We start from the raw sequence: 26,972 nt of genomic DNA on the forward strand, positions 1-26,972 counted from the left end.
GAAAAGAAAATTGTTTTAGAGCTTGAACAAGTTAACATTTTGATGTATTCTTCAAATTAATATGCACTAGTGACTACACCCTAGGGAATGTATTAAAGTTAATTCAGTTTATGTTGATAAAATGATAATATTGCTGTGATGTGTTGCCAGCAGGGGGAGACACACACACACACACACTGCACAAATGTACCAAAACAGAACTCAACGAGCTTACCGTCATTTTGATAGTATGTCTTAACCTATTTTTTACAGTCTATGGTCTTAACACACTCACAAAAGTACCAAAAACACCATGGTAGTACCATGTTTTAAAACATTTCTGAGTTTGAATTTAAAGTCTAATTGTTAAATACCAATTGGGCCCATTCACATAATCAACGATTGATATAAAAAAAACTTTTAGTAATCGCTCTAAATGCCCATTTTTAATAAGGATGATAACTAACATTATAGTTTTAAAAATCATTCTCAATGTTAAAGAATATCAGAGTCCACAACTGGAACGACAACAACACAGAGGAACGATAACGTTAACGATAACGCTGATGAAGGTTAAAAACATTGACAGCCAATCAGAATCCATCCTGCTTTAAAGACTGAGCATTTAAAGAGACAGAAGACGCAAACAACTTTTTCATAGTAGACAAATTTCCATAACATGGATTACAAAGTTACTGAAACTGAACTCTCTTTAGTCTCTCTTTAGACTTAGAGACAACTTCCAGCTAAACTCAACACTAATTAAATGGATCTTGGACTTCCTGAGTGGGCGGCCACAAAGAGTAACGCAGAGAACGGACTTGTGTTCTCGTGGAGACCGGTCTTGCCAAGCTTCCTTGGAAGAATGAACTCGGAACCGGCCGCAATGACTTCTGGGACACCTGGCGAGTACTAGCTCAAGTCTGCATTCGATGCATCCTCGGTATCAAGAACACATCCGGGTTCTTTCATGCGTCCTCTGTACTTGCGTTCTTGAGAATTGGGTCTGAACTTCGACGGTTAATGATGACGTAAAACGAGAACACAAGGACGCAAGATCGCTGAAGAACGCATATTGAGAAACACCATTATCTGGGGTCCGCTTCACTTCAATTGGGACACCACAAGGTAGCGTCTTGTCACCACTATTATATATATTGTACACTGACTGTTGCCGCAGTAGTTACCCTGGACGTTATATAATTAAATTTGCAGATGATACTGCTGTGATTAGTTTATTGGAGCGAGATGAAACTGAACATGGTCCAGTGTTGCATGAATTTGTTGACTGGTGTGAAGCCTTCCAGTTGCATTTGAATGCATCCAAGACCCAAGAGTTGGTCTTTGATTTTAGACATGGGGCCTCACCCACTCCGACTCTGAGAAAAGGAGAGGAGATGGTGACGGCGGAGTGCAAATATCTCGGTCTTATCATTGACCGTAAATGATCCTGGGATCAGTGTGCTGATGCCGTTTTTAAAAAGGGTCAACAACGTTTGTATTTTCTTAGAAAGCTTAATTATTTTATAAAAATCTTTTTTTATAAGTCTTTTATTGAGAGTATTCTCTCCTACTGTATTGTATGCTGGTATGGACATTCAAAAATCACCCACAGGAACAAATTGGGGAAGATTGTTAAAACCTGTGGAAGAGTCATTGGTAACCAACAGGTAGACCTGTACCAACTATACCTGACGAGATTGGCACAGAAGGCAGACGAGGTTTGCATGGATAAAACCCATCCACTCTCAGTGGAGTTCAGGTCGTAGATATAGATACCCCAACCCAATCAAATAAGGTGTGGGGAGGGGTATGACTGGAGAATATATGTTAAGTAACGTGAAGTAGTTTTATTTATGATATTGTGCATGTGGATAATGTTTGTGTTGTGGATTATGTGTCAATATGTCTGTACTGTACAACACATTGCCTCTCTGAGGACATTAAAGTTTTCTAAGTCTAAGTTTATATCGTTATTGTATAACATACAGAAGCAGAGTCGAACGTTTGGACACACATGACTGTATTTATGTTAAAACAAAGTGACATGAAGGCTCACATGACTGCAATAATCAACAAACACAACAGGTAAAGACAATGAACATGATCTTTAAAACTACAAATGCACAGAAAATCACCAGCAGAAGCATATAACATGCTGAGAGAAAAGAAAGAAAACACCCCCCATAGTAGCATAAGACAGGAGTATATGGAGTGAGCGGGTCACATGACGTGATCAGATGATCTGGATGTATGAGGCCGGCACGTATCCCACATCTCCACTGGCTCTCTGAACCCTGACCCATCCGTCACCCTGATCCTCGTCCATCAGACTCAGCTGCTCGCCCGCCTGCATGCACACGGCTCCCTCGCTGCCGCCTGCACACACACACACACACACACGCTCAGGCAGAGGCTCATGGGAAGACACGCAGGAACAAACATGTGCAACAACGGCTCTCAAAAGCAGAAGTCGTCATGGTTGGATACAATTTTATAGTGTTGATTGGAAAAATACAACAAATATATTTATTGTGTTCCCGGTTTCCCCAACAGTAAAATACAAACAACAGCGTTTCTATGAAAGAGGAAGGAAGCATTAGTCAGAGGACAGAAATATGTCAAATTCGCTTCTGTATTATAAACACTCACTAGTTTTCTGTAGTTTTAGGCCAAGGTAAGAAAGAACACACAATATTTAGTGTTATAAATGTGAGAAAAAAAATCATGCTTTTGTAAATCATAATTATGACAATTTATTACATCCCAAGTCATATTTATGAGATGAAAAGTCGAAATTAAGACTTAAAATGACATGACATATATTGAAATTATGACATACTAAGTCAAAATTTGTCATTTAAATCATAATTTCGACTTATTATGACTTGTTTTAAGTCATAAATTTGACTTCATCTCATAAATTTAACTTTCTATATTATAATTTTGACTTTCTATCTTAATTGTGTTAAGTAATAATTTCTACTTTACGACTAATAAAGATGACTTGAAGTCAAAATGATGACATACTATCTCATAATTATGACTGTCATAATTTTGACTAAGTTTAAACTGATAGAAACAAGTTATATTTATGATAAAAAGTTATTTATAAAGATGAAGTCGGAATGATGACATTATTATTAGATGTAAACTAAAACAAATTAACTTTAAACTACAATTACGACAAATTCGAAATCGACATACTAAGTCATATTTGTGAGATGAGAGGTGGAAGTGTGATGAAGAACAGAAGGAGAAAGGTGGAAGTGTGATGAAGAACAGAAGGAGAAAGGTGGAAGTGTGATGAAGAACAGAAGGAGAAAGGTGGAAGTGTGATGAAGAACAGAAGGAGAAAGGGCGGGAAACTCACCGTCGAAGTCGTAGAGCGCCGTACACTGGCCGACGGGAAAGTCCACCTCAAACTCCTCATCCAGACCACACTCATAGATGTTCTCTGACGGAGACGTGCTGGACTCACTCAGCACAGTGATGTACTCCGCACTACACACACACACACACACACACACACACACTGATGAGTCAAAACTACAAACACACAACACGCTGACCAGTCAAAACTACAAACACACACACACACTGATGAGTCAAAACTACAAACACACAACACGCTGACCAGTCAAAACTACAAACACACACACACATGAGTCAAAACTACAAACACACACGCTGACAAGTCAAAACTACACACACACTGATGAGTCAAAACTACACACACACACACTGATGAGTCAAAACTACAAACACACACGCTGATGAGTCAAAACTACAAATATACACACACACACACACGAGTCAAAACTACAAACACACAACACGCTGACCAGTCAAAACTACAAACACACACGCTGACCAGTCAAAACTACAAACACACACGCTGACGAGTCAAAACTACAAACACACACGCTGACCAGTCAAAACTACAAACACACACAGACACACACTGATGAGTCAAAACTACAAACACACATGCTGACGAGTCAAAACTACAAATACACACATACACACTGATGAGTCAAAACTACAAATACACACACACACACACTGATGAGTTAAAACTACAAATACACACACACACACACTGATGAGTTAAAACTACAAACACACACACACACTAACGCTCACGTTATGAGCAGGTTCTATGATCTGAGGTTGTGTGTGTGTGTGTGTGTGTGTACTAGGGCTGTAATCTCCCAGTCGACTAGTCGATTATACACTTTCTGGCTCGACCAAAATTCTGATTGGTCGATTTTTTGCCGCGTTCATTTCATCAGGTGGAAAGCACTAATAGCTAATGGGGGTGTTTTCAGAGCACCGCTGTTTCCCAGGTAACGGTCTGTCTTCAGAACACCCCCCTTGTTCTCACTTCTTTTGGATTAGCCCGACTCACCGGAGAAGAGAGACAGACTGAAGAAAGTAGGCTACTGGAAGGTTTGCTGAATATAATTACTTGATCTTTTTTTAAAATAAATATTCTTTTTTTATTAAAGTGGACGTGCCTTTTGTTTAAGAGTAAAAGCTTTAAGTTAATAGTCTATTCGTGTCTCGGCCGCAAAGCTGAGCTCCTGTGTTCAGCCTCAGTTATTATAATACATATGACAAAAACAATTGTCTAAATTATGTTGCATATTCCTCAACAGTTCTTGTGATGATATCACTAGTTGACAACATAGTACTATTTTCGGAAATCATAAGCTGTGATATTGCGCAGGTGCACGTGATGCAGCGCTGCAGAGCCGACAGACTCGAGTGTCACACTCATTTCAGTGCTAAATAATTAGGTCAAAAACGATTTAATATACTGCAAACAGCCTACTAGTTTTTAATGTTTATTTATAATTCATTTAGGCGGACAACAAGGCTACCAAGTCCTGCGCACAGTGCGCAGCTAATTCATTTAACGTTTTTTTCTCCTAACGTCATTTTTAGTCGAAAATTTCAGGACTTCAGTCGACCAAGATTTTCTTTGGTTGATTACAGCCCTAGTGTGTACCTGGTATTCTCACACACACACTCTCACACACACACACACCGGGACTGACCTGGGGGGCGAGAACTGCAGTGTCCCTCCGCCGGCTTCAGTCAGCTGACCCTGAGGAGCACACGTGTGTTTATAAACGAGTGTGTGAGTCGAGTGCAGAGCTTTACACAGCACAGCTGCGCAGTAATGAACAGATTCAGTGATCAAACCTAAATATCAGACCAATTCAGCTTTAAAAACACAAGATCAGAAAGTCAGATCAATAATATTACTGAAAATGAAGTAATGTGTGTGTGTGTGTGTGTGTGTACCTGGTATTTGCAGATCTCTCCTCTGAGTCTGACGATGTTATGAGCAGTTTGTATGATCTGAGGCTGATTGTGTGTGTGTGTGTGTGTGTGTGTGTGCGTGTGTGTGTGCGCGTGTGCACCTGGTATTTGCTGATCTCTCCTCTGAGTCTGACGATGTTATGAGCAGTTTGTATGATCTGAGGCTGATTGTGTGTGTGTGTGTGTGCGCGTGCACGTGTGTGTGTGTGTACCTGGTATTTGCTGATCTCTCCTCTGAGTCTGACGATGTTATGAGCAGTTTGTATGATCTGAGGCTGATTGTGTGTGTGTGTGTGTGTGTGTGTGTGTGTGTGTGTGTGTGTGTGTGTGTGTGTGTGTGTGTGTGTGTGTGTGTGTGTGTGTGTGTGCCTGGTATTTGCTGATCTCTCCTCTGAGTCTGACGATGTTATGAGCAGTTTGTATGATCTGAGGCTGATTGTGTGTGTGTGTGTGTGTGTGTGTGTGCGTGTGTGTGTGCGCGTGTGCACCTGGTATTTGCTGATCTCTCCTCTGAGTCTGACGATGTTATGAGCAGTTTGTATGATCTGAGGCTGATTGTGTGTGTGTGTGTGTGCGCGTGCGCGTGTGTGTGTGTGTACCTGGTATTTGCTGATCTCTCCTCTGAGTCTGACGATGTTATGAGCAGTTTGTATGATCTGAGGCTGATTGTGTGTGTGTGTGTGTGTGTGTGTGTGTGTGTGTGTGTGTGTGTGTGTGTGTGTGTGTGTGTGTGTGCCTGGTATTTGCTGATCTCTCCTCTGAGTCTGACGATGTTATGAGCAGTTTGTATGATCTGAGGCTGATTGTGTGTGTGTGTGTGTGTGTGTGTGTGTGTGCGCGCGTGTGTGTGTACCTGGTATTTGCTGATCTCTCCTCTGAGTCTGACGATGTTATGAGCAGTTTGTATGATCTGAGGCTGATTGTGTGTGTGTGTGTGTGTGTGTGTGTGTGTGTGTGTGTGTGTGTGTGTGTGTGTGTGTGTGTGTGTGTGCGTGTGTGTGTACCTGGTATTTGCTGATCTCTCCTCTGAGTCTGACGATGTTATGAGCAGTTTGTATGATCTGAGGCTGATTGTGTGTGTGTGTGTGTGTGTGTGTGTGTGTGTGTGTGTGTGTACCTGGTATTTGCTGATCTCTCCTCTGAGTCTGACGATGTTATGAGCAGTTTGTATGATCTGAGGCTGAAGGCTGGACGGATCACCGAGCTGTGAGTTCTGCTCATAAACACCCTTCATCTTCATCAGAGCCTCGCTGACGGACACACACACACACACACACACACACACAGAGTTAAAGCGGATCAGATAGATCATGTAGTTACAGTCAACAGTTAATGTAGCTGGGTTTACATGAATCCAAGCTCAAAAATGCTTTAATTTTCTCATAATAATCATTACATCATCAGCTCTTTTCTCAAAACAGCGTCTTCTCGACATGAACCAAACTCTTCCAGTCTCAGGTACACTACAGTGTTTGAGGGCGGGGCTAAGAGACGCTGCTCAGCCAATCAAGACCAAGCGGCAACATTCTGATCTGAAAAATGAAGCCTACCCGGAAGTGCGAAAAACTGCAATACATCGAAAATCCGCTAGGGGCAGGTCCCAAAAGGGAGCAAATGTCCATAGCCCCCATGTTAAAATGTCCGTTTTCACAGCATAAATTCATGTTTTTACAGGTTGGTCCCATGGACTTTTATTGTATTTTTCGATAGCTTCCGAGTGCCTGACAACCATGAGGGCTGTGAATTTTTTTCTAACTCGTTAGTTTAGATCGTATTTAGATGTATATGATGTAAATACATGTATGACATACATGTATGTATGACAATAAGGGCGTGGTTAACTTTGATTGACAGCTTGATTGACAGCTGACAAGGCAGCGCCACAGAGAATGACAACATAAGAAGCGCCATTTTTTAATACAGTTGACATATAATACTACTGTTTCTGTATCATGAAATGTAGTTTTAAGAGTTTTTCAGGCGAGAATGTAGTTGTTTAAAGCTCAAATCTGTGGTTTATTTAAATATTTATGAAAATCGTATCCAGTTGATCCAGCGATGACCGGGCGCTCGGCGCTCATGTACCCCGCCTGCAACAGCCTTTCCTCGGCTAGACGTTCTGAGGTTTGCCGCCAATGCCGCGGACTCTGGCGTCTCTGTAGTGGTTAAACATGAGATATAATTCGTCTTGTCTATATCTAACGGGCGATTTTTGGTCTCGTGAATCTATAATTTGTTCCCTGGCCAATCGTTTAGGCTGAGGGGAAGTTTCATAACTTTATAAGCTATTTAACTTTACCGTTGTATGGTTAGACTAGAGCGCTGACTTTGTATGTTTGACTGAATTGTTTGCTTTATTTGTATAGCTTCTTGTAACTTTTACTTATACTTTTATAATGGCTAATATTGATAAAAGGGAAATTTAACAAAAAGAGACTGGGTTGAGTTTTGTCATTTTAAATTTTAATACAACGAAGATGATCTTTAAAGTTGTTTACTGCAAAATCTGTTGTTTAGTACAAACGCACATATTGCCTGGACCATATTAAAATGTTTAATTTTTTGTATTATATTTAAAACGAAAAGAGGCAGATTTGTATTTTATATATATATTTTTATTTATAAATAGGCAAACGTTATGTGCAGTGAATATAATCAATACGCGTTGCCTGAACCACATTTGTGTGGCTATAATGTTTAAGATTTCTTTAAATGAAAAGGAAAAGAGTTAGTATGGTGTTTTATAACATATTTCGTTGCCTAAAATATACACAGAGATAACCGGAGTAGCAGAGCGAGCTGAGTGACGCGCGCTGCGTTAGAAGGTGGGCGGGGTTAGGATTTCCCAAGATTTTCCAAGATGGCGCCGCCCATACCCCCCATAAACGGCTTCAAAACCGTTCTTCAGAAAGTCTATGGGTGACGTCACAGACGCTTTGTCCATATTTTTTACAGTCTATGATCAAGACCAGAGACTGTCATTATGCAAATTAGTTACAGACCTACAGCAGGAAGTGAGACTGAATTACTAGTGACTCAAATCAGTTCAGAATCACTTCTTTCTTTTGGGAAACAATAACTCCATATCTGCACTCTGACCTTTAAAACTTTGCAGATATGAAAGATAATATTCAAAAAAGCATAATGGGGACTTTAATAAAAGTTTTTATAAGGAGTTGCTGGGATATTGGATGTTATTAAAGTTTAACTCACACTCACAGAGATGCTAGCACAGTAAAACCAGACGGACTGATGCGGATATAAGCGCATACAACGAAAGAAATGATCAAAACTAAATCAGTCACTCAAACTACAAACATGAGAGGAGTTTATGCGTTTCCCGTAGACATCTTGTGAAAACTGGCGTTTATAATGTTTTATTTAACATCAAAATGAGTGTTTTGGCACTACTAGTTTTTTTTTTTCAACAGTCGTCTCGTAAACATGTGTTTCTTGCGTCGCCGGGTTATTGTCTCGAATGTAAACGTGTAAGAGTAGATGATCTGAACCTCTGCTCCGTCTCTTTCTGCAGCTCTTTCTGTACGTCGTCCATCTTCTCCTGCAGACGCCTGCGCCTCTGATCTGGAGGAAGACGAGACAAGTCCTCCAGCGAAGGCGGCTTCACACACACACACACACACACACACACACCAATATTCAGCACATTAAACATTCGTATAATGTATTTTTAAAATAGGTTAATTTTACATAAACCCATCCCACACACAGCATAAAGCAATCAGTCCAGCCAAACTGTCAATCATTCTGACTAATGAAATAAATAAATAAACACCCATCAACAATCATAAGACGTTGTGGCAATAAAAACGGGTCATAATTGCGTGGTTTATTTGTGTTCATAAGCACACAAGAAATTCTCAAGAATAATTTTTGCCTAATTCACAACATATGCAAGATTTGTTTCATAACTTTGTTCTAATGTTAATACGGCTGGAACTAATGATTATATTTTCAATATTTTTGATGCAACTTAAAGTGCCATAAAATGTACCGTTTAGTCGACGTGTGAATAATGCTGAAATCAAATCAAACTACAGAGCACAGAACAAGACGATCCTTCACTGGAGCTCAGTCACTTTAAATGTCTTTGAGTATGAAAGTGAATGTGAATAAAGCTGCTCACCGTACCATGTTTTTATCAGGAGACGTCACCTGGAAATTCAAACGCATCAACAAACGTTAGTATTCATATGTACAGACAAACCTACATTTATTCAACATTTCTCACATTATCACAGTTTATTCGCTATAGTTTAGAAAATGGTAATGAAATATGAGCAGAACTCAGTTGATATTTGACTGGTTTTGTCCGTCCTTCTGTTAGACTGTCTCACACATGAATTATGTTGAATATCTGTCAGCTGTTAAATTTAACTACACAATTAGATAATACCAGTTTAGCTCAACCAATCACCAAGCAGTGCTTCATTGTGTTCAGTCTGTGTGTAAAAAGAGCATTAGCAATTAAAGAAAACACACTTCAGCAAAACATGATCAGCTCAAAGTGTCTGAATCATTTTTGGTTCCAAATGTTTATAATTTGACTGGTAGTCCACTGTAATTTCTAGGTATAATATGGTCACAGTTTACTTTATTTTGCTCTCCTCACTCACATAAATGAACTATAGTGTCCTGATCACACTAGTAAAACAAATATCAAAAACTATATCTGGGGTCTGAATAATTTCTGGCTTGACTATATATTAGGGCTGGGTATTGACACAAATTTCACAATTCGATTCGATTTCGATTACGATTCGATTCAACATTGATTATTTTGGATATCAGGTATAATACAAATTTTCTCAAGGAAAACAAATCTCTTAACTATTATTGTAACTGGGAGTCAGTTGTAGCCTATAGGCTTCATTAGCCTACTATAATATTGAAGGTAAAAATTAACTGATTTGTATACAAACACTTAAAATACACTTATTTATTTTTATAATAATAAAGTTATATGAAATTATATAAAAATTTAAATGGTGGCTGTCATAAAAAAACTTTGTAGATTTATTCAAACATGCATTTAATATTGAAGAACATTAAAAATTATAATGAATATATAATATGGTGCATATATTTAACAAAATGCTCCTCTAGAGTTAATTTTTCCAGCTGACTGACGAGTTTATGGTCACTGGATATGGTTTTTCTGAGGTAAATGTGACGTTACATGACATTGTTTACTAACATCTTTCCATGGTTGAAACACGGATCGAGCGACTCCATGTCACATGATACGGACTTCGATAAGTTGTACTCTTTTAATCTTTTAACACACTTTCAGATGCTTCATGGTTATCTCGCGCTGTAACTGGTGTTATTAATGCGGAAGAGAAGATCATGTGCTTCTCTAGAGCTGAGCCAGAGCGATCTCACGCCACAGCGCCAAAACGGTAATTATGTTTTTTAATTTCGTAAGAAAATTGGCGTAATTTGAAATCTGAGACTTTGTTTCATGTCAACAATAACAAAGCACAAAGATTATTGTAAAAATGAGAATCGATTAAAATTGAGAAATCGATATTTTTTACCCAGCCCTAATATATATATATAGCTATATGTGTTGTGTGTGTGTGTGTGTGTGTAGATCTGTAACCAGCAGGCGGAGGCTGTACCTGTTTCTTCTTGAACAGTTGTTTGATGCGCACCTTCGGCAGGTGTGGTGTGTTGTCAGACGCCACAGGTTTGATTCCCTGACTGTAATCCTCAAACTCCACGTCAGCAGGGGGCGCTGCACCAGATCTGTGCTGCTCGATGAGCACCAGTGTCTCCTACACACACAGTCTTGGATTTTCAGGATATTTTCCTTTTTTTAAATCAACATTTTACTATAGGTTTCAGCTGCATCAGAAACGTCTCACAGATTCATTTAACTATACAAACAGATTGAGTTCCTACGTTTAGTCTCTTCGTACCGCACATGAATGGACAATCACATATTAGTTCTCTTCAGTGTCTCAGAGATCGAAAGAATACTGGTTTCTCATGAGAAAAAGAGTCCAGTAATCTCACACGTGTCTCATAGTTTCAAAAGTGTGACCTGACCGACAGCTTCAGTGAATATAAAAGCAGCGCTGCTCTTTACTTGCTTTCTGTGTAATCCAGGCACGATTTGAAGAAAAGTTTTAGTATTTCATCATGAGACTGTTTGAGTTCCTACTTTTTTCCAGAGATGCCTAATTAGAAAACAAGTGCTCCTCCGCCGCCATCTACTGGTTAGTCTTTTTTTTTTTTTTTTATAAGTGTTTTTGCCAGTTTTCCTACATCTTTTAACTTTTCGTTTTCCAAATCATCACATTAGACAATATTTAGAGCTTTGAAGAGCTAGAAAAAGTGTGAAGCACCTGAGATGAATAATGTAAGAATCATTCAACTATTTCTGCCACAATACCATGGTTACAGTTAGTGTGACTACATTAAATCCAAGCTGGATGTTGGAGATTTGTAAACTGAAAGCCTACTATAGCTGGTTCGTTCATGTTTCATGACAGCGCTGCTTGATCCAGTACGGTTTATGAGCTGAATCTGAACACTTCTCACTAGATGTTTTTATTTCTGTGGCGAATTCAAACACTTTCTTCCAGGATCTCCCAGCACTGTGTATTAGCAGTGTCACATGATCGAGATGTTCTGAGCTCGTCTATTATTGCTCTGAGCTGATTAAGTTCTCTTTCGTTTATGTTTCTTATATGCAACATAAAAGGCAGCTGTTAGTTGGGCAACGTGCTGGTGGCACCAGGGCGATCTCTTACTTAAGTTACTCGCACCGGCAGGAAAAAAGTGTGCAAAATGCCACAATTTGGTGGCAGTCTGGAGCCAGTGTTCCTGAACTTCCTTCAGGCTGGGTAAATCTAACTTTACACTATGATATTTCAATGCACACAGTGTGCGAGTGTATGTGTGTGTGTGTGTGTGTGTGTGTGTGTGAGAGAGCCACAAAATCACTTTCCAGAACATTCTCATTCACAGTTCCATGCTGGTGGAATGCTCTCCCCACCCTCATCCGGAGTGCAGAATCCCTGACAACATTCAAAAGACAGCTGAAAACCCTTATCTTCAGTGAGCACTTATCCTCATAAAAAAAAAAAAAAAAAAAAAAAAAAAAAAAACACCTTTCCTTTTCCTTTACATCCCACCTTTCCTTTTCCTTTATGTCCTCGCAAATGCTACTCTGAACAATGACTGAACTTCGTATTTTGAGCACTTCTTGTGTTGTTTTTGCCTCTTCACGATGACTCGCTTAATTTAGTCCTAACTTGTAAGTCGCTTTGGACAAAAGCGTCTGCTAAATGACTAAATGTAAATGTGTGTGTGTGTGTGTGTGTGTGTATACACACTTGTTTCTCATCGATGTTCCTCCCGGTGCTGCTGATCGTGTCCAAACACTTGTTGATGTTGGGCAGGAGCTTCTTCTCGGTCTCGGAGAACTGCACGTAGCCGTCGGCCAGCAGCCGGATGCGCCGCTCCTCCAGTTCCTGCAGCTTCTGTCGACGACACACACACGAAGTGTTCAATACTCAGATCGGGACGATTCTCTCGTCAAACCAATGCCGACGCACCTTAAAGGCGGAGGGGATCTCTGAGTGGTAGAGGCTGCTCTGCTCCTTGTTGTATCTCTGGAGTTGTGAAGCGTATTCGTTCTTACTCTCGTCCGCGATGTGGACGCGACTGTGTGCGTGCATTTTGGCCTAAAACACACACACACACGTGATGCATCATCAAACCCAGAGCACAGGTCGTATGAAGTGTGTGTGAGGTTTGCATGTACCTTGTCCACGTCTGCTTTAGTCGAGTTGGTGTCCTGCTGCACTTTCTCTGTTTGCTGATTGGCCTTCTCTGCTTCTCTCCACTCCTTCTCGAAACGCTTCTTACTCTGATCAGAGAAATCAGTCAGTCAGACTTTAATCTGGCGCAGGGATGCGTGTGTTCATGTACGGAGGCTGCTTTACAGTTATCATCATTAAAGAAAATTTTTAATTAAATATTTTTCCCTAAATGAAACAACCTTAAACTAAAATTAAATACATTTTCATGACCAAAACAAAGCAGAATAAAATAAAAATGTGCACAGATTAGTTTTAGGTATGTCAACATTGACAAATTGAAAATGTTTCAAATCTTTTTTGTGTCCTTTTTTTATAGTTTATTAAAGTTTTTTTGTTTGTCAAATCTCAGTCTGAACTATTATTGTTAAAGGAAAGTAAAGACAATTGGCTAAAATTCAAACAAATCTATTTTCATTACTCAAAAACAAACTAAAATAGACTAAAATATATATATAGCTGCAAGCAACGATGATGGGCCCAAGCCCTGGGGGCTTTAGGGAAACTGTGCATTTAAATGTGTCAATAATCTGCGCATCTCACACACACTCGCTCTCTATCTCACACAACCGCTCGCTCACTCTCTCTCTCTCACTCTCTCTCTCTCTCTCGCTCACACAACCACTCGCTCACACAACCACTCGCTCACACACACACACATTTACTCACAATCTCCAGCTGTTTGAAGGTGATCTCCAGGTTCTGCTGAGCCTTCTTAACTTCACACAGATGCTACAACAGAGGAAACGAGGTTCACACTCAGGAGGATCATGACAGGGAACAGCTGTTCTGCATCTGTGTGCAGTGTGTGTGTGAGATGCGTGTGTTTCAGGTCTGGCTCACGTTCTTGCGCTCGAGCCGCAGCTCCTGCAGGTTTTTGCTGAGCTCCCCGCAGATGGTGAGCGTCATGCTCTCGGACAGTTGCTCTCTGTGAGCCGCGTACTCGTTCAGCTCGTTCAGCACGTCCTGAAACGCCTGCTGACTGCTCAACCTGCACACACACCGTCAACAACACACGCGTTTACAGTAGGGCTGGCAAATAAAAATTAGAATTTCAAATATTCGTCAAATTTTTGACAAAAAAACTGCTCATTCGAATCCAAAAACCGGGCATTCGAATTTTTTTGCCGAGAGACGCGCGAGACATGATGCTGGCGTAACTTGCGCGGTTTGTTTTTGTTAGCTTATCCAGTATCTGCGATGCTAATTTGAAAAATGGAGGGAAAAGGCTCCCAGCTGATGAAAACCCATTGGCACGCTTGACCAAACCTGCACATCGGTCAGAGCTGAGTGTGTGTTTCAACACCGTCAACAGAAGCTCGCTCAGATCAAGCTGAGCGTCTGGTGTTTTTGACGAAAGATATGTAGATGTAGTGAGTAGAAGTGGAGAGTTTCTGAATGGCGTTTTGCTATTTAGTGTTCATGTAGTTCATTACGCTGTGTGTTGAAGCGTGTTTTCTCAGGTTACTGATGCACGAACACAGATTTATGCACTAGTGTAACCTGTTTTTCCTTGCATGCACATTAAGGAAATTATATTTTATTTAAGAACAATTGTTTCAAAAGTTAATGCACTTTAAAAAGTGAATGTCATTTCATTTCAATAAAAGATGCGATGCTTGATTTGGTTTTTATTATATATATATATATATATATATATATATATATATATATATAATCGCTTGTGCCCTCTTGATGGCATAGGAGATAATACAGTATGTTTTTCCTCTAATATTAAGTATTGCCTTTAGAATTTGAATATAATTCGAATTTTGTGAAATAAATTCGATAAATAGCTATAAATAAATAGCTTTTCAGCCATTTTGACAGCCCAACTGCGTTTACATTCACACTTTCATAATCGAAGAGACTTGCATTGCATTCAAGATACGCATTTTATCAGTTCATGCATTCTCTGGGAATCGAACCCGTGATCTCGGCGTTGCTAGCGCTGTGATCTACTGTTCGACTCACAGGAATGCTGATGATTAATGGAGCGATCGAGAGACGGTTCACTCACTTTGTGTCCTGATCTTCTTTGATGCCCCTTCTGGAATATTTCTTACAGAGATTCCTTCAGGGAAACACACATAAAAACAGGTTACACCACCAGGGGCCTTCAAGAACACAAGATAACTTTACATTGTTAATGCACATGGAATAATTATCATAATAATAACTTTGCTGACAGGGTTTCCAAACACTGCCGCCACCCTTATATGTAAAAAAAAATGAAATGCTTTCTGTTGATTTAACAAAAGAAATGATGCAGAAACGAGTTTAAAAGGGCTTGAGGTGATGATGTTGCTCAACCTGTGTGAGCTAATTAATATTCATGAGCCAATGCTCTCTATATAAGGGATAAAAGTTTACAGAAAACAGTGTACAAAAATAAAAATAGATTAAACTAAATAAATATTTTGATAAATTGATTAAAATAAATTAAAAATATTTAATAAATAAATAAAATTGATATAAATATGCATCTGATATCACAGTACTACAGTGAGTGGGGAAAAAGCTACATATATGAACTTAATCGAAACTAAATTTTTCCAAATAATACTACACAAATTCATGATATTATGTTTTATATATTTATGTCTTAAATGTTAACTCCTCTCTCAGGAGGATGATGATGATGATGATGTTTGGGGGTTTGATGCGTTGGAAACCCCTGATCTACAGCGTACACACACAACGCAGACTCTTGCCTGAGCAGTTTGGCGTAAGTCTGCTCAACCTCGGCTCTCTCTTTGACAAACTTCACGTATCGGTCCAGCAGATCCAGTCCGCTCTGAGTGTGTCGTTCAATCACGTCATGCTGGTCCTGCAAACACACACGACACACACCACAGTGGCCTGGATTAACAGTGCATTGTTATTGGTCTCTGGTGTGTAGGATAGTCTGGTCTCAGAATAGGTGTGGTACATTGAAGTGTGTGTGTGTGCGTGTGTGTGTGTGTGTGTGCGTGTGTGTGTGTGTGTGTGTGTGTCTTTCTCCCACGTGCACACCCTCAAACTAGCTAGACTGGTCAATCTGCTTCACACTAGTTTTGAGAGGACGACCTGAGTCACATGACACATTTGGCTTCAAGCCAAACTTCTGTTTGTTTTATTTAGATAATTATAAATATTATAACCTACTTCAACCCCATATGAGAACACAGTATTAGATTACTTTATTATTAACATCTTATCTTCTTTTAAAATAATAATATTGGCTGTAGCTAACTTATATTTGAAGCCAAAATGGTATATCACACACACACATCACAGTATCTCTAAGATCTTAATTAGATTTCATCAGACTCGTGCTGTTTAACAGGAAGGTGTTGGTCTACTTTCTTTTGGTCCTGAACTCATTTCTAATCAGTCCGTCTGTGTGATCTCTTCTGCTGTTCTGAGATGATCAGACACCTAAACCAGTTTAACCTGTAGGGAGTTAGTTTTAACCCAGTTAAACCACAGACAGTGAAAGGGAATCACGGTCAAGCTGTCACGTGACTTACAGAATACATAATGCAAGTAAACATTTAAATAAATAAGTGTTGTGACAACAGTTTTAACTCCTTTACGCACGTTTAACATGTGAAGTGGAGTAGGGTATCTACTTTAAAACTGTTTTATAAAACCCAAATTAATTTGCACGAGGAAAACATCCGACTTAACAAATAAAAACGTTCACATTTGAAGCGTTTTCCAGTCGCAGACTGTGTGTTTTTAACGCTGGAACATCATGTAACTGCTGGGAACTGGTTACATTCAGAACATCGTACTTTCTGTGTCACAATGGTTGAATTGTTAGCCTACTACATAGATTATCAACATAAAAATCGGCGACATTTTTTATTTCAAATAAACTATTTGATGCGTTCACATGTCTACCGTTTTTGAACCCAAGAACGAGCTCCATATCGTTATAGATACCTTTATATTAAGATTGTCAGTGATTATAGACACGTACACTACTTTTTTACAATCGTGAAAAAGTTAATCATTACTGCCTTTACATGTTAAAGATGTCAGCATAATGAAAACCCAAAGCACAGGTGTCTGGGAAGCTGCAGGTGGATCAATGAACGCTTCAACCGTGTATTTCTCTTCGCTGTGATTAAAGGCAGAATGAACTTACCCAAAGATCTGATCCCCAATCCATGATCTTAGATCAGAAACACTGCAGTCTGAGACACGAAACTCCTACAGGAAGTGTGTTTTAACTCAAAATCCTTTCAGAAATATGAGGTAGTCCCGTGTATTGTTGATCACGAGACCTATATTCCCATGAAACACGGTTAACTCTCGTTTCCCCAGGTAAAGCGCTCCTTCAGTGAAGAGGAGAGTAGTGTGGTTTCTCTCAGTGATCTGTGGCGAGTGAGTTTCACTTCATGACACCTGAGTGAGTGTGTGTGAGTTCACAGGTGTGTGTGATTGTGCTTCTGAATCACTGCTCGCTCTCAGTCGGTGGACATTCGACAAATATAACACCGTTTATAACTCAGTTAAGAAATACAAATAAAACTCTTAAAATGGAAGAACTTTATGATCCGAGGTGATGAAAGTGGCGATATTGAATCAAGTTTGTGACACACTGACATCTACTGGATTAAAAATATACAAACGACTAATGAACCTGATTCGAGGAGGGCGAACGGGGAACCAATCACAGTCGTTTGGTGACGGAATAGACCAATCACAGTCAGTTGGTGACAAAATGGACCAATCACAGGTTTTTTTCCCCGTCAGGATTTATTTGAACACTCGTATGTTTTTTTCAAGCAGAGAAAACGAAATCGAAATTTAGAAAGCTCTTTTGTTCACGACAAGACGGCATTTGACAGGTACAGACAAAAGTTGTATGATCTGTGGTCATTTATCTGTTCAGTAGCCTAGCCTATTGTTATTCTTAACTTGTATATCTTTAATGTCGACATTTGATCTATTTGAACAAAAGACTGGACAAGACCATTTGCAACTTTAATGTTTCTGGCTTCCGGTGTTATTTACTGTACCTGTACAAACACGGTGTGTTATGCTGCTTTATTGCTACATTTTTATTATTATCATGTAATTATAATTTCATTATCATAGAAACACTGAGTTTTTTGTTTGTTTTGTTTTTTACCTTTTACTGCACTTACCTATTATATTAAGAAATCGAAATCTTTCACGTTCAAAGAAAATAGCTTACTTCCGCGTTGCAAAGTAAGGTGGAGATTTAGTAAATTATACATAAGGGACGTATATGAAATGTAAAGTTGTGGTACAGTGTCAGTGTCAGTGATACAAGTTACAATATCGTTCATATTAATGCATAAATTTAATATTATTTAATCCTCCATAGGAAGGTTTATGTGCTCAGATTATTTCTATTGATTAAATTATAGTTTAAAACAATAAGCCAACATGGTTTGTATTATCCTGATAACTGACCACTTAAACTACATTAGTCAACATTTGAAGTGGATCGAAACCTTTCATCAAAGTTATGCATGCATTTTGAGCAATACCTGTTCTTGTCTTAAGACAGTTTTGATTTGATCCACTTCAAATGTGGACTACTGTATATGGGACGCGTTTGAGGCGAGTAAAAATAATGAGGCCCTTCATTTGTGTGTCACTGATGCGAGTGGAGGTGAACAGAAGTCCAGGAGAGACACTTGTGTGTGTGTGACACTTATATCTACATAGTTAGTTTATAAATAATACTTTGATGAATAATTCAGGACATATTTCAGAATGAGCTACTCTAATGGGACAGAGTAATGTTTCAAAAATGAAACCTGTTGGAAAGTAAAAATTACTTTGTTTCTCTTTGTCCTGCTGAAGTGAATCTGTGAAGGAATATGGCGTCTGTTGAGGAGCTGCTCGTGAACTCACTGGAGGATCTAGTAGAAGCTGATCTGAAGACATTTAAGTGGCACTTGAAGAGTCATGAATGCATTCCAAGGTCTGTAATGGAGAAAGCAGATGTCTTAGACACAGTGGAGAAGATGGTGGCATGTTTTGGACCAGAAGAAGCTGTGAAGACCACAGTGGAGATCCTGAGGAAGATGAACCAGAATAATCTGGCCGAACAGCTAGAGAGCAAACACAAGACAGGTAATCACACACACACACACACTCAACAACACATTCACTCTATGCTGGATTTAATGTTCATTATTTCTCTACAGTGTCTCCGGGGGACATTAAACAGCGTCCTGAGAGAAACAACAGTGACAAAACCGGGTGAGTCTGACTAATAGTTCAAAGTTCTGTTCACAACAAAAAAAATAACAAAAAATAAAAAATACATTAAGTTGACGTTTTTTTTTGGCATTTGTACCAGTACGGCTAGTACAAGTACATAGGAATTTTTGTAGCAAAGCTCGTTGAGTCAACATTAAAAAAAGTCAACATAAAAGAAGAACTTAAAAATAAATAGACTTTGGGAAGGTACAGTAAACGAAGAACAGTATAAACCTACGACAAACAAACACAATAAAGAATATTACCTCCATATCGGAGTATTGCACTCTCCTGAGATAATGCATAATATAAATATTTAAAAAGTACTGTAATAAAACATTCTCTGTTTAACAGAGACACATGAACACATCACAGGCATAAACTACCTCTAACATCTCTATGTAAAAGGAGATAACACCTATCATTTCATCATCAAGTCTTCAAGATAATGTATCTTGATACTGTTAATATATCTTAATATATCACCGTTCATACATCCAAGATAATATGATATCATCATCTTGATACTTGCAATTTTACAATACAAATTAGAAAAAATATTTTTTTCTAAAAAAACACTGATTTATAATACTTTTGAGCAATACTTTGGATTATTGATAGAGAGTGCATGTAGACTACAGAAAAATACTGTCAAGCCTTCCTATGGTGATGTATTTAAAAATATTACAGGCCATATATTTCTCTTGAGTGTCATGAAACTGCTTAAACTTGCTTATCTTTATATAAAAAGGTTTCAGTTGTGTCATATACGCTAGTTTCAGTCTTTGTCGCCTGTCTGTGCATAATAACACATCTCACTGTTTCATTCTGCCTCTCTCTGTGCGACAGGTTCTCCAAGCATCTGGAGAAAGACGAGCTGAATACTGTGGCAGATAAAGCACAGTTTTTTAATAAGAATTTGTCAGGTCTCATTCAGAGAGTTACAAATATTGCGGCCATTGCTGATAAACTGCGTCAGAAAGGAATAATTCATAAGGAAAAATATTCAGAAATCACACATGACAGTTTAACCAGTGAGAAGAGCATGAGAAAGATCTGTGACATCATAGACAAACTCGGTGACGCTGCGAAAGCTGACTTCATCACGATTCTTCAGGAAGAGGAGCGTTACCTTTTAGAAAATTGGTGAGCTCAAGCTGTGTGTGTGTAAATCTGCTGAACATAAACTTAAAAGTTTATGTTAAAAAGTTAAACATAAAATACTTTTCTAGGGATGATTCAGGAAAAATATACATAGCAGCTTTGACTATCTTACAAGATATTAATTCATACTAACATTACAAAGAAATCTGATAAATGTTTTTTTTTTTTTTACAAATGACTTTGTAAATCTTCAATAAATTCCATAATTGAAAGCATTATGTCTGTATGCTGATTTTATTGTGAGAATTCATGACTGTTTTAATCTCAAGAGATGACATGTATAGTGTGTTATTCATTCACCCATAGTGACAGTGACTACAGTTGATATCAAAGATGACAAAATATCTTTATATTTTATATTCCACAGAAGAAAGTCATACAGGTTTGAAACATCATGAGGGGAGTAAATGATGACAATGTTAATTTTAGGTGAACTGTCCCTTTAACACGCGTGTTGTGTTACTTAGTGTTTCCCACAGAATTAGATTCTATTTGCGGTGGTGTGGTGTTTTTTTTGGGGGGTGTATATAATGTAAATATCATACATATACAGTATCATATATTTTTAGTGACAAGTACACATTTCCATTGCCAACACTTCAGATAACTTAAAGACATTGCTATTGCTACATTGCTATGCCATTGCTACACTTTCTATGCTATGACTGCTCCACAGACTTCTTGTTGGAAATTTTGTTCACACACACACACACACCTTGAGATGGACACTCTCACACCTACCTGGACCTGGAGATGGACACACACACACACTCAAACACAGACTCAGACACACACACCAAACTGGACCTGGAGGTGGACACACACAGACCTGGAGATTGAGGTGGACAAAAACCAACACACACCAACCTGAACCTGGAGATAATAATAATAATAATAATGTCTAGTCTGGTGGCTGATATGTAAAGCGACCAACGTCCGTTGTCATGATTTTTGGAATGACTGATGGACAAGGACAAAAATGACGTTTTAGTCGCATAACATCGGTTAATGGAAACGCCGTCATTTCGCAATAGTTGTTTATCGATATTTAGAAAAAAAAATCGCAAAAGTTTTGCGCGAATCTGTAATGGAAACACGACAGCGCTTAACATAGATTAACTTCTCAGAGTTATGTTCAGCAACAGTGTTCATTATACTAACCATTCAACTCCGGATTGATTCTGGAATCTTCGCTGGGGGAATAGGCCTTATGCCGCCTTCACACTGGCAGTTGAAATCAGCTCTGTAATACGCAATACGCCCCCAGCGGACGTCTACACCGTTGAAAAGTGTCGGAAGCGAGTAGAACAAAAATGGCGGAGAGATTAACGGTTGATTTTGTCAGTGTCAGAATGTACAATTCTGTATGATCTCTCTGTTGAGGGTGTAGTATCAGGTTAACTACTGGGGTAGGAACCTTGTGTAGGTGGTTGTTGAAGGGGGGGATCATTAAAGCCGTGGGTTCAATGGACGTTCTGTGTGATCCTTGTGTTGAGCCTCCTATAAAGGTTATGGTGTACCTATAAACCACATAACATGGTGTCAGAAGCAAAAATTTAATATTAACGGACGTCGAACAAATAAGAGATAACACAGGACGCAGGCTATTTGTTTTCTCTCTGCCGATTACCGAAAGTTTGGGGCTAACGCTAATGCTAGCGAGCTCACGGACGGCAAAATGAATCAGTTTCAAGTTTCTCCACCAGAGAAGTTCACATTTAAAGCAGAAGACTGGACTAAATGGATTAAACGCTTCGACAGATTCCGCATCGCATCTGGTTTGGAGACACAAGCGGACGAAAATCAAGTGAATGCACTGATTTACACAATGGGGTAAATTGAGGGTAAATTCAGAGGAGGCAGAGGATATACTGGTTTCCCTGCACCTCAGCCCAGAGGAAGCGAGTGAGTACGACACAGTTAAGAGAAAGTTGGATGCTCACTTTGTAACACGCAGAAATGTGATCTTCGAAAGGGCAAAGTTTAACCAGAGGCAGCAAGAAATGGGCGAGTCGGCTGACAGCTTTCACACAGCGCTGCACTGCCTAGCGGAGCACTGCGGATACGGGGCTCTGCATGACGAAATGGTGAGAGATAGACTTGTTGTGGGTCTGAGAGATAAACGCTTGTCAGAACAGCTACAACTCGATCCCGAACTGACTTTAGAGAAAGCAATTAACAGAGCTAGACAAAGCGAGCAGGTGAAGAAGCAACAAGAAATGCTAAAAATGAACTTCAAAGCAGATATGTCTAACGCTCAGCTTGACGGCGTGCACACGCGACAGCGCAACGGCGCACGCGCAAAACAACCCAAGCCACAATACAAGCAAACAGAAAAAAAACAGAAGGAAAGACAGGCACAATGCAGCAGATGTGGTGATTCAAGATGGCATAGCCAACAACAATGTCCAGCTAAAGAGGTAATATGCAATAACTGCAGAAAAAAAGGACATTACGCCAGAGTGTGCAAAACCAAAAGAATGTGTGAAATGCATGTAGCTACAGTGGTTGAGGACACTGGTGAGGAAGTTGCATTTTTGGGTTCACTGTCAGCGGACGCAAATGACAGCCCATGGATGACAGACATACATGTGGAGAATCTCAATGCACGCTTTAAAATTGACACTGGCGCAGACGTCACCGCTATATCGGAAATGCTGTATAACCAGGGCCAGTTCAGCAGGCTGAAGAAGTCAACGAGGGTTCTGCTGGGGCCAGGAGGGACTCGTCTGAATGTGAAGGGCAAGTTCACAGCCACTCTCAGTAAGAACAGTAAAAGTACTAAAGAGGAAATTTACGTTGTGGAGGGGCTGTGCACACCACTGCTAGGCGAGCTTGCTGCAGTAGCACTGCAGTTGGTCACCAGAATAAATAACGTCAGCCTGGACTCCAAAGAGACAGTAAAAAGGGAGTTCCCTAAGCTTTTCTGTGGACTCGGTAAAATGGAGGGTGAGTACAACATAGTACTGAAACCAGGCGCTCAGCCTTTTTCCCTCTCAACTCCCAGGCGCATCTCCCTCCCACTCCTGCCAAAGGTCAGAGAGGAGCTGGACCGTATGGAGCAGAAGGGAGTTATCTCAAAGGTGGAGGGGCCCACTGAATGGTGTGCGCCTATGGTGGTGGTGCCGAAACGCACAGGCAAGGTGAGAATATGCACCGATCTCACACAGCTGAACAAATCAGTTATGAGAGAGAAGCACCCCCTCCCCTCAGTTGAACATACTTTAGGACAGCTCGCTGGGGCCAAAGTGTTTTCAAAGCTAGACGCCAATGCAGGCTTTTGGCAGATTCCACTGTCCAAGGAGTCAACTCTGCTAACCACTTTCATAACTCCGTTCGGGCGGTATTGTTACAATCGCCTGTGCTTTGGGATCTCGTCAGCACCAGAACACTTCCAGAAGCGCATGTCACGCATCCTGGAGGGCCTGGTGGGCGTTCTGTGTCAGATGGATGATGTGCTCATCTGGGGAGCCACACAGACGGAGCATGATGAGAGACTCTGGAGAGTACTGTCACGACTGCAGGAGGCGGGAGTGACGCTCAATGACAAGTGTGAGTTTTCTAAGAACAGGATAAAGTTCCTGGGGCAGATCATTGAGGCATCAGGCATCAGCGCTGATCCTGATAAAGTGAGCGCTGTAAAAGCCATGCCAGCACCCAGTAACGTCAGCGAGGTGAGACGCTTCCTGGGAATGACAAACCACCTGGGGAAGTTCCTGCCTCACTTGGCTGAGAGAACGCGACCACTCAGAGACCTGCTGAGAAAGTCCAGTATGTGGGCCTGGGGGCCGCAACAACAGCAGGCCTTCGATAATATCAAAGAAGAACTGACGACACCCCCAGGGCTTGCATTGTATGACCCTAACGCTGAAACGCTTGTCTCCGCTGACTCTTCCTCATATGGGATGGGCGCCGTTCTTCTCCAGCAGCAAACAGACACAGAGTGGAAACCTGTGGCATATGCCTCGAGAGCCCTCAGCAGCACTGAGCAGCGATATGCCCAGATCGAGAAGGAGGCGCTAGCATCAACGTGGGCCTGTGAGAGGTTCGCAGAGTTCCTCATTGGGAAGAGTTTTCACATTGAAACCGACCACAAGCCCCTGATTCCTCTACTAGGCTCAAAGAGCTTAGATGAACTTCCTCCACGCATACAGCGTCTGCGCATGCGACTAATGCGGTTTGCCTACACCATATCACATGTGGCTGGCAAAGACATCGCAACCGCGGATGTGCTGTCCCGAGCTCCTGTCAGTCACACTGCAGAAGGATTGCAGGAGGATGAAATCAACCTCTATGTTGACTCTGTGGTAGCGAACCTCCCAGCTACAGAAAAGAGGTTAAGAGAAATTCAGAGACACCAGGACGACGACCCCACACTCCAGCACTTGAAGAAATTCTGTGTCGAAGGATGGCCAGATAAATTTTCTATCAACAGAGTGTACCAGCCATATCTGCCATTCTCAGGTGAGCTCACAATCCAAGATGGTCTACAATTGTATGGCAGCAGGATAGTCATCCCTGCTTCACTCAGGGCAGACATCCTGTCCAAGCTGCATGAGGGCCATCTGGGAATAACAAAATGCAGAGAGCGAGCTAAGCATTCAGTGTGGTGGCCAGGGCTCAGCAGAGAGCTGACAAACATGATAGAGAAATGTGATGTGTGCAGCCGTGAAAGAGTCAATTTCAAAGAAAAGATGATGTCTACTGAGTTTCCGCCAAGACCATGGTCCACTGTAGGAGCGGATTTATTCCAGATAGACAACAAACAATACCTGGTCATCGTGGACTATTTCTCCAGATATTTTGAAGTAGCCAAACTGACATCTACAACATCTGGAGCTGTGATTGATCACATCAAGTCTATCTTTGCTCGTCATGGTATACCTGAAGTGGTCCGCTCAGACAATGGCCCACAGTTTGCATCTGAGATTTTCAGACAGTTCGCACAGGATTGGGGTTTTAGTCATGAGACATCCAGTCCCCATTTCCCACAGAGCAACGGGGAGGCGGAGCGTGCTGTGAAGACAATCAAAAGTCTCCTCAAGAAATCCAGCGACCCTTATCTCGCCCTGATGGCCTATCGAGCTGCTCCCCTGGCAAATGGATACAGTCCCACTGAACTTCTGATGGGGAGGAAAATAAGAACGCCAGTTCCTGTCATTCCATCCAAGCTCAACCCAGGGTGCGCAGACATGGATAACCTGAAAAGGACAGAGCAAAGGTACAGACAAAAACTGCGACAGAATTATGACCAAAGACACAAAGCACGCGACATGCCGTACCTTCAACTCGGTGATCATGTGTGGGTCAAAGATACAGTGGAAAGAGGCACGGTGGTGTCTACTGCCGGCACGCCGAGGTCATACATCATTGAGACGCCTGGGGGCACTCTGCAAAGGAACAGATACCATCTTTCACCAACCCCTGTGGCTCCTGGAGAACCTGCTAACTTAATTGAACCAGCACCCGGGAGCACAGTTCGTGATGACACACACACTCCTGTCACACCCGGAGCACAGTGTGTAGCCAGTCAGCAGTCTCCTGTGTGTGAAAGACGTTTCCCAGCCCGAATAAGGAATCCTCCATCTTACTTGAAAGACTTTGTTCGTTCTTAGGAATGGCACCTGAGTTATGGGGGAGGGCAGGGAGTAGTTGATTGTCGTCAATTTATGTTGTTGATAAAGTGTTTACAGAAGCACATGTTCATAGTACTTCACAGCCAAATTGTATGAAAAAAAAGAACCATAAATGTGGTTACGGGGGTTACTGATCTTGATCGTCACTTTAGTGATGGTATGGGTTATTTTTTCAGTATAAGTAATCGGAAGAGCCTTCTGTTAAAGTTTAGAAATGCTCTTAATGTTATTTCTGTTTCTGCATCTGCACATAGTTTATCCTTTGCTTAGAAAGGGGGATGTAGTATCAGGTTAACTACTGGGGTAGGAACCTTGTGTAGGTGGTTGTTGAAGGGGGGGATCATTAAAGCCGTGGGTTCAATGGACGTTCTGTGTGATCCTTGTGTTGAGCCTCCTATAAAGGTTATGGTGAACCTATAAACCACATAACAGAGGGGGTTAGAGACAGGCTGCTGCGTGGAGGAAAGTTCCCCAGGACGTTGACATGTCAGGTCGGCCAAAATTTGATATAGTGGTATAGTCAAGTCAAGTCAAGTATATTTATATAGCGCTTTTCACAATACAGATTGCATCAAAGCAGCTTCACAGCATTAAACCAAAATAACACAACAAGGTTTGTTTCTAGTGTAAATTTATTGATTGATAAAATTAAATTAAATATCCCCAAAATATCCCCAACTGAGCAAGCCAAAGGCAACAGTGGCAAGGAACCGAAAACTCCATCAAGTGACCTAATGGTGTCCTAAAAACTCCAACAGGTGACCTAATGGAGAAAAAAAAC

At 40.5% G+C, this 26,972-nt stretch overlaps 2 protein-coding genes across 3 annotated transcripts in view; one reads left to right on the forward strand and one right to left on the reverse strand.

Annotated features, from left to right (window-relative positions):
• Positions 1 to 1,811: 1,811 nt before the first annotated feature.
• On the reverse strand, positions 1,812 to 17,723 carry trip10b (thyroid hormone receptor interactor 10b). The gene is made up of 15 exons (XM_084107095.1): positions 17,296 to 17,723; positions 15,875 to 15,990; positions 15,181 to 15,234; positions 14,004 to 14,151; positions 13,830 to 13,892; positions 13,106 to 13,210; positions 12,897 to 13,025; positions 12,675 to 12,821; positions 10,953 to 11,108; positions 9,460 to 9,483; positions 8,820 to 8,929; positions 6,428 to 6,560; positions 5,043 to 5,092; positions 3,353 to 3,483; positions 1,812 to 2,358 (listed from the first exon to the last, which is right to left on the reverse strand). The coding sequence occupies exons 1-15, from the start codon at positions 17,317 to 17,319 to the stop codon at positions 2,216 to 2,218; spliced, it is 1,533 nt and encodes a 510-aa protein (XP_083963221.1). The 5' UTR covers positions 17,320 to 17,723; the 3' UTR covers positions 1,812 to 2,215.
• Positions 17,724 to 17,912: 189 nt separating this feature from the next.
• LOC311077513 (apoptosis-associated speck-like protein containing a CARD) overlaps positions 17,913 to 26,972 on the forward strand; it is a 35,712-nt gene continuing 26,652 nt past the window's right edge. Inside the window, exons 1-4 of one of the 2 annotated variants that reach the window (XM_084106056.1) lie at positions 17,913 to 18,001; positions 18,990 to 19,262; positions 19,337 to 19,391; positions 20,241 to 20,770. In XM_084106056.1, the coding sequence (XP_083962182.1) occupies positions 19,007 to 19,262; positions 19,337 to 19,391; positions 20,241 to 20,541 (612 nt within the window). In that variant the 5' untranslated portion in view covers positions 17,913 to 18,001; positions 18,990 to 19,006 and the 3' untranslated portion in view covers positions 20,542 to 20,770. Of the gene's footprint in view, positions 18,002 to 18,989; positions 19,263 to 19,336; positions 19,392 to 20,240; positions 20,771 to 26,972 lie in introns of those variants that run through there. The other variant, XM_084106055.1, reaches the window with a different exon arrangement.

The sequence above is a fragment of the Abramis brama genome (genome assembly GCF_963993115.1).
Source record: "Abramis brama genome assembly, chromosome: 2".
Taxonomy (NCBI): domain Eukaryota; kingdom Metazoa; phylum Chordata; class Actinopteri; order Cypriniformes; family Leuciscidae; genus Abramis; species Abramis brama.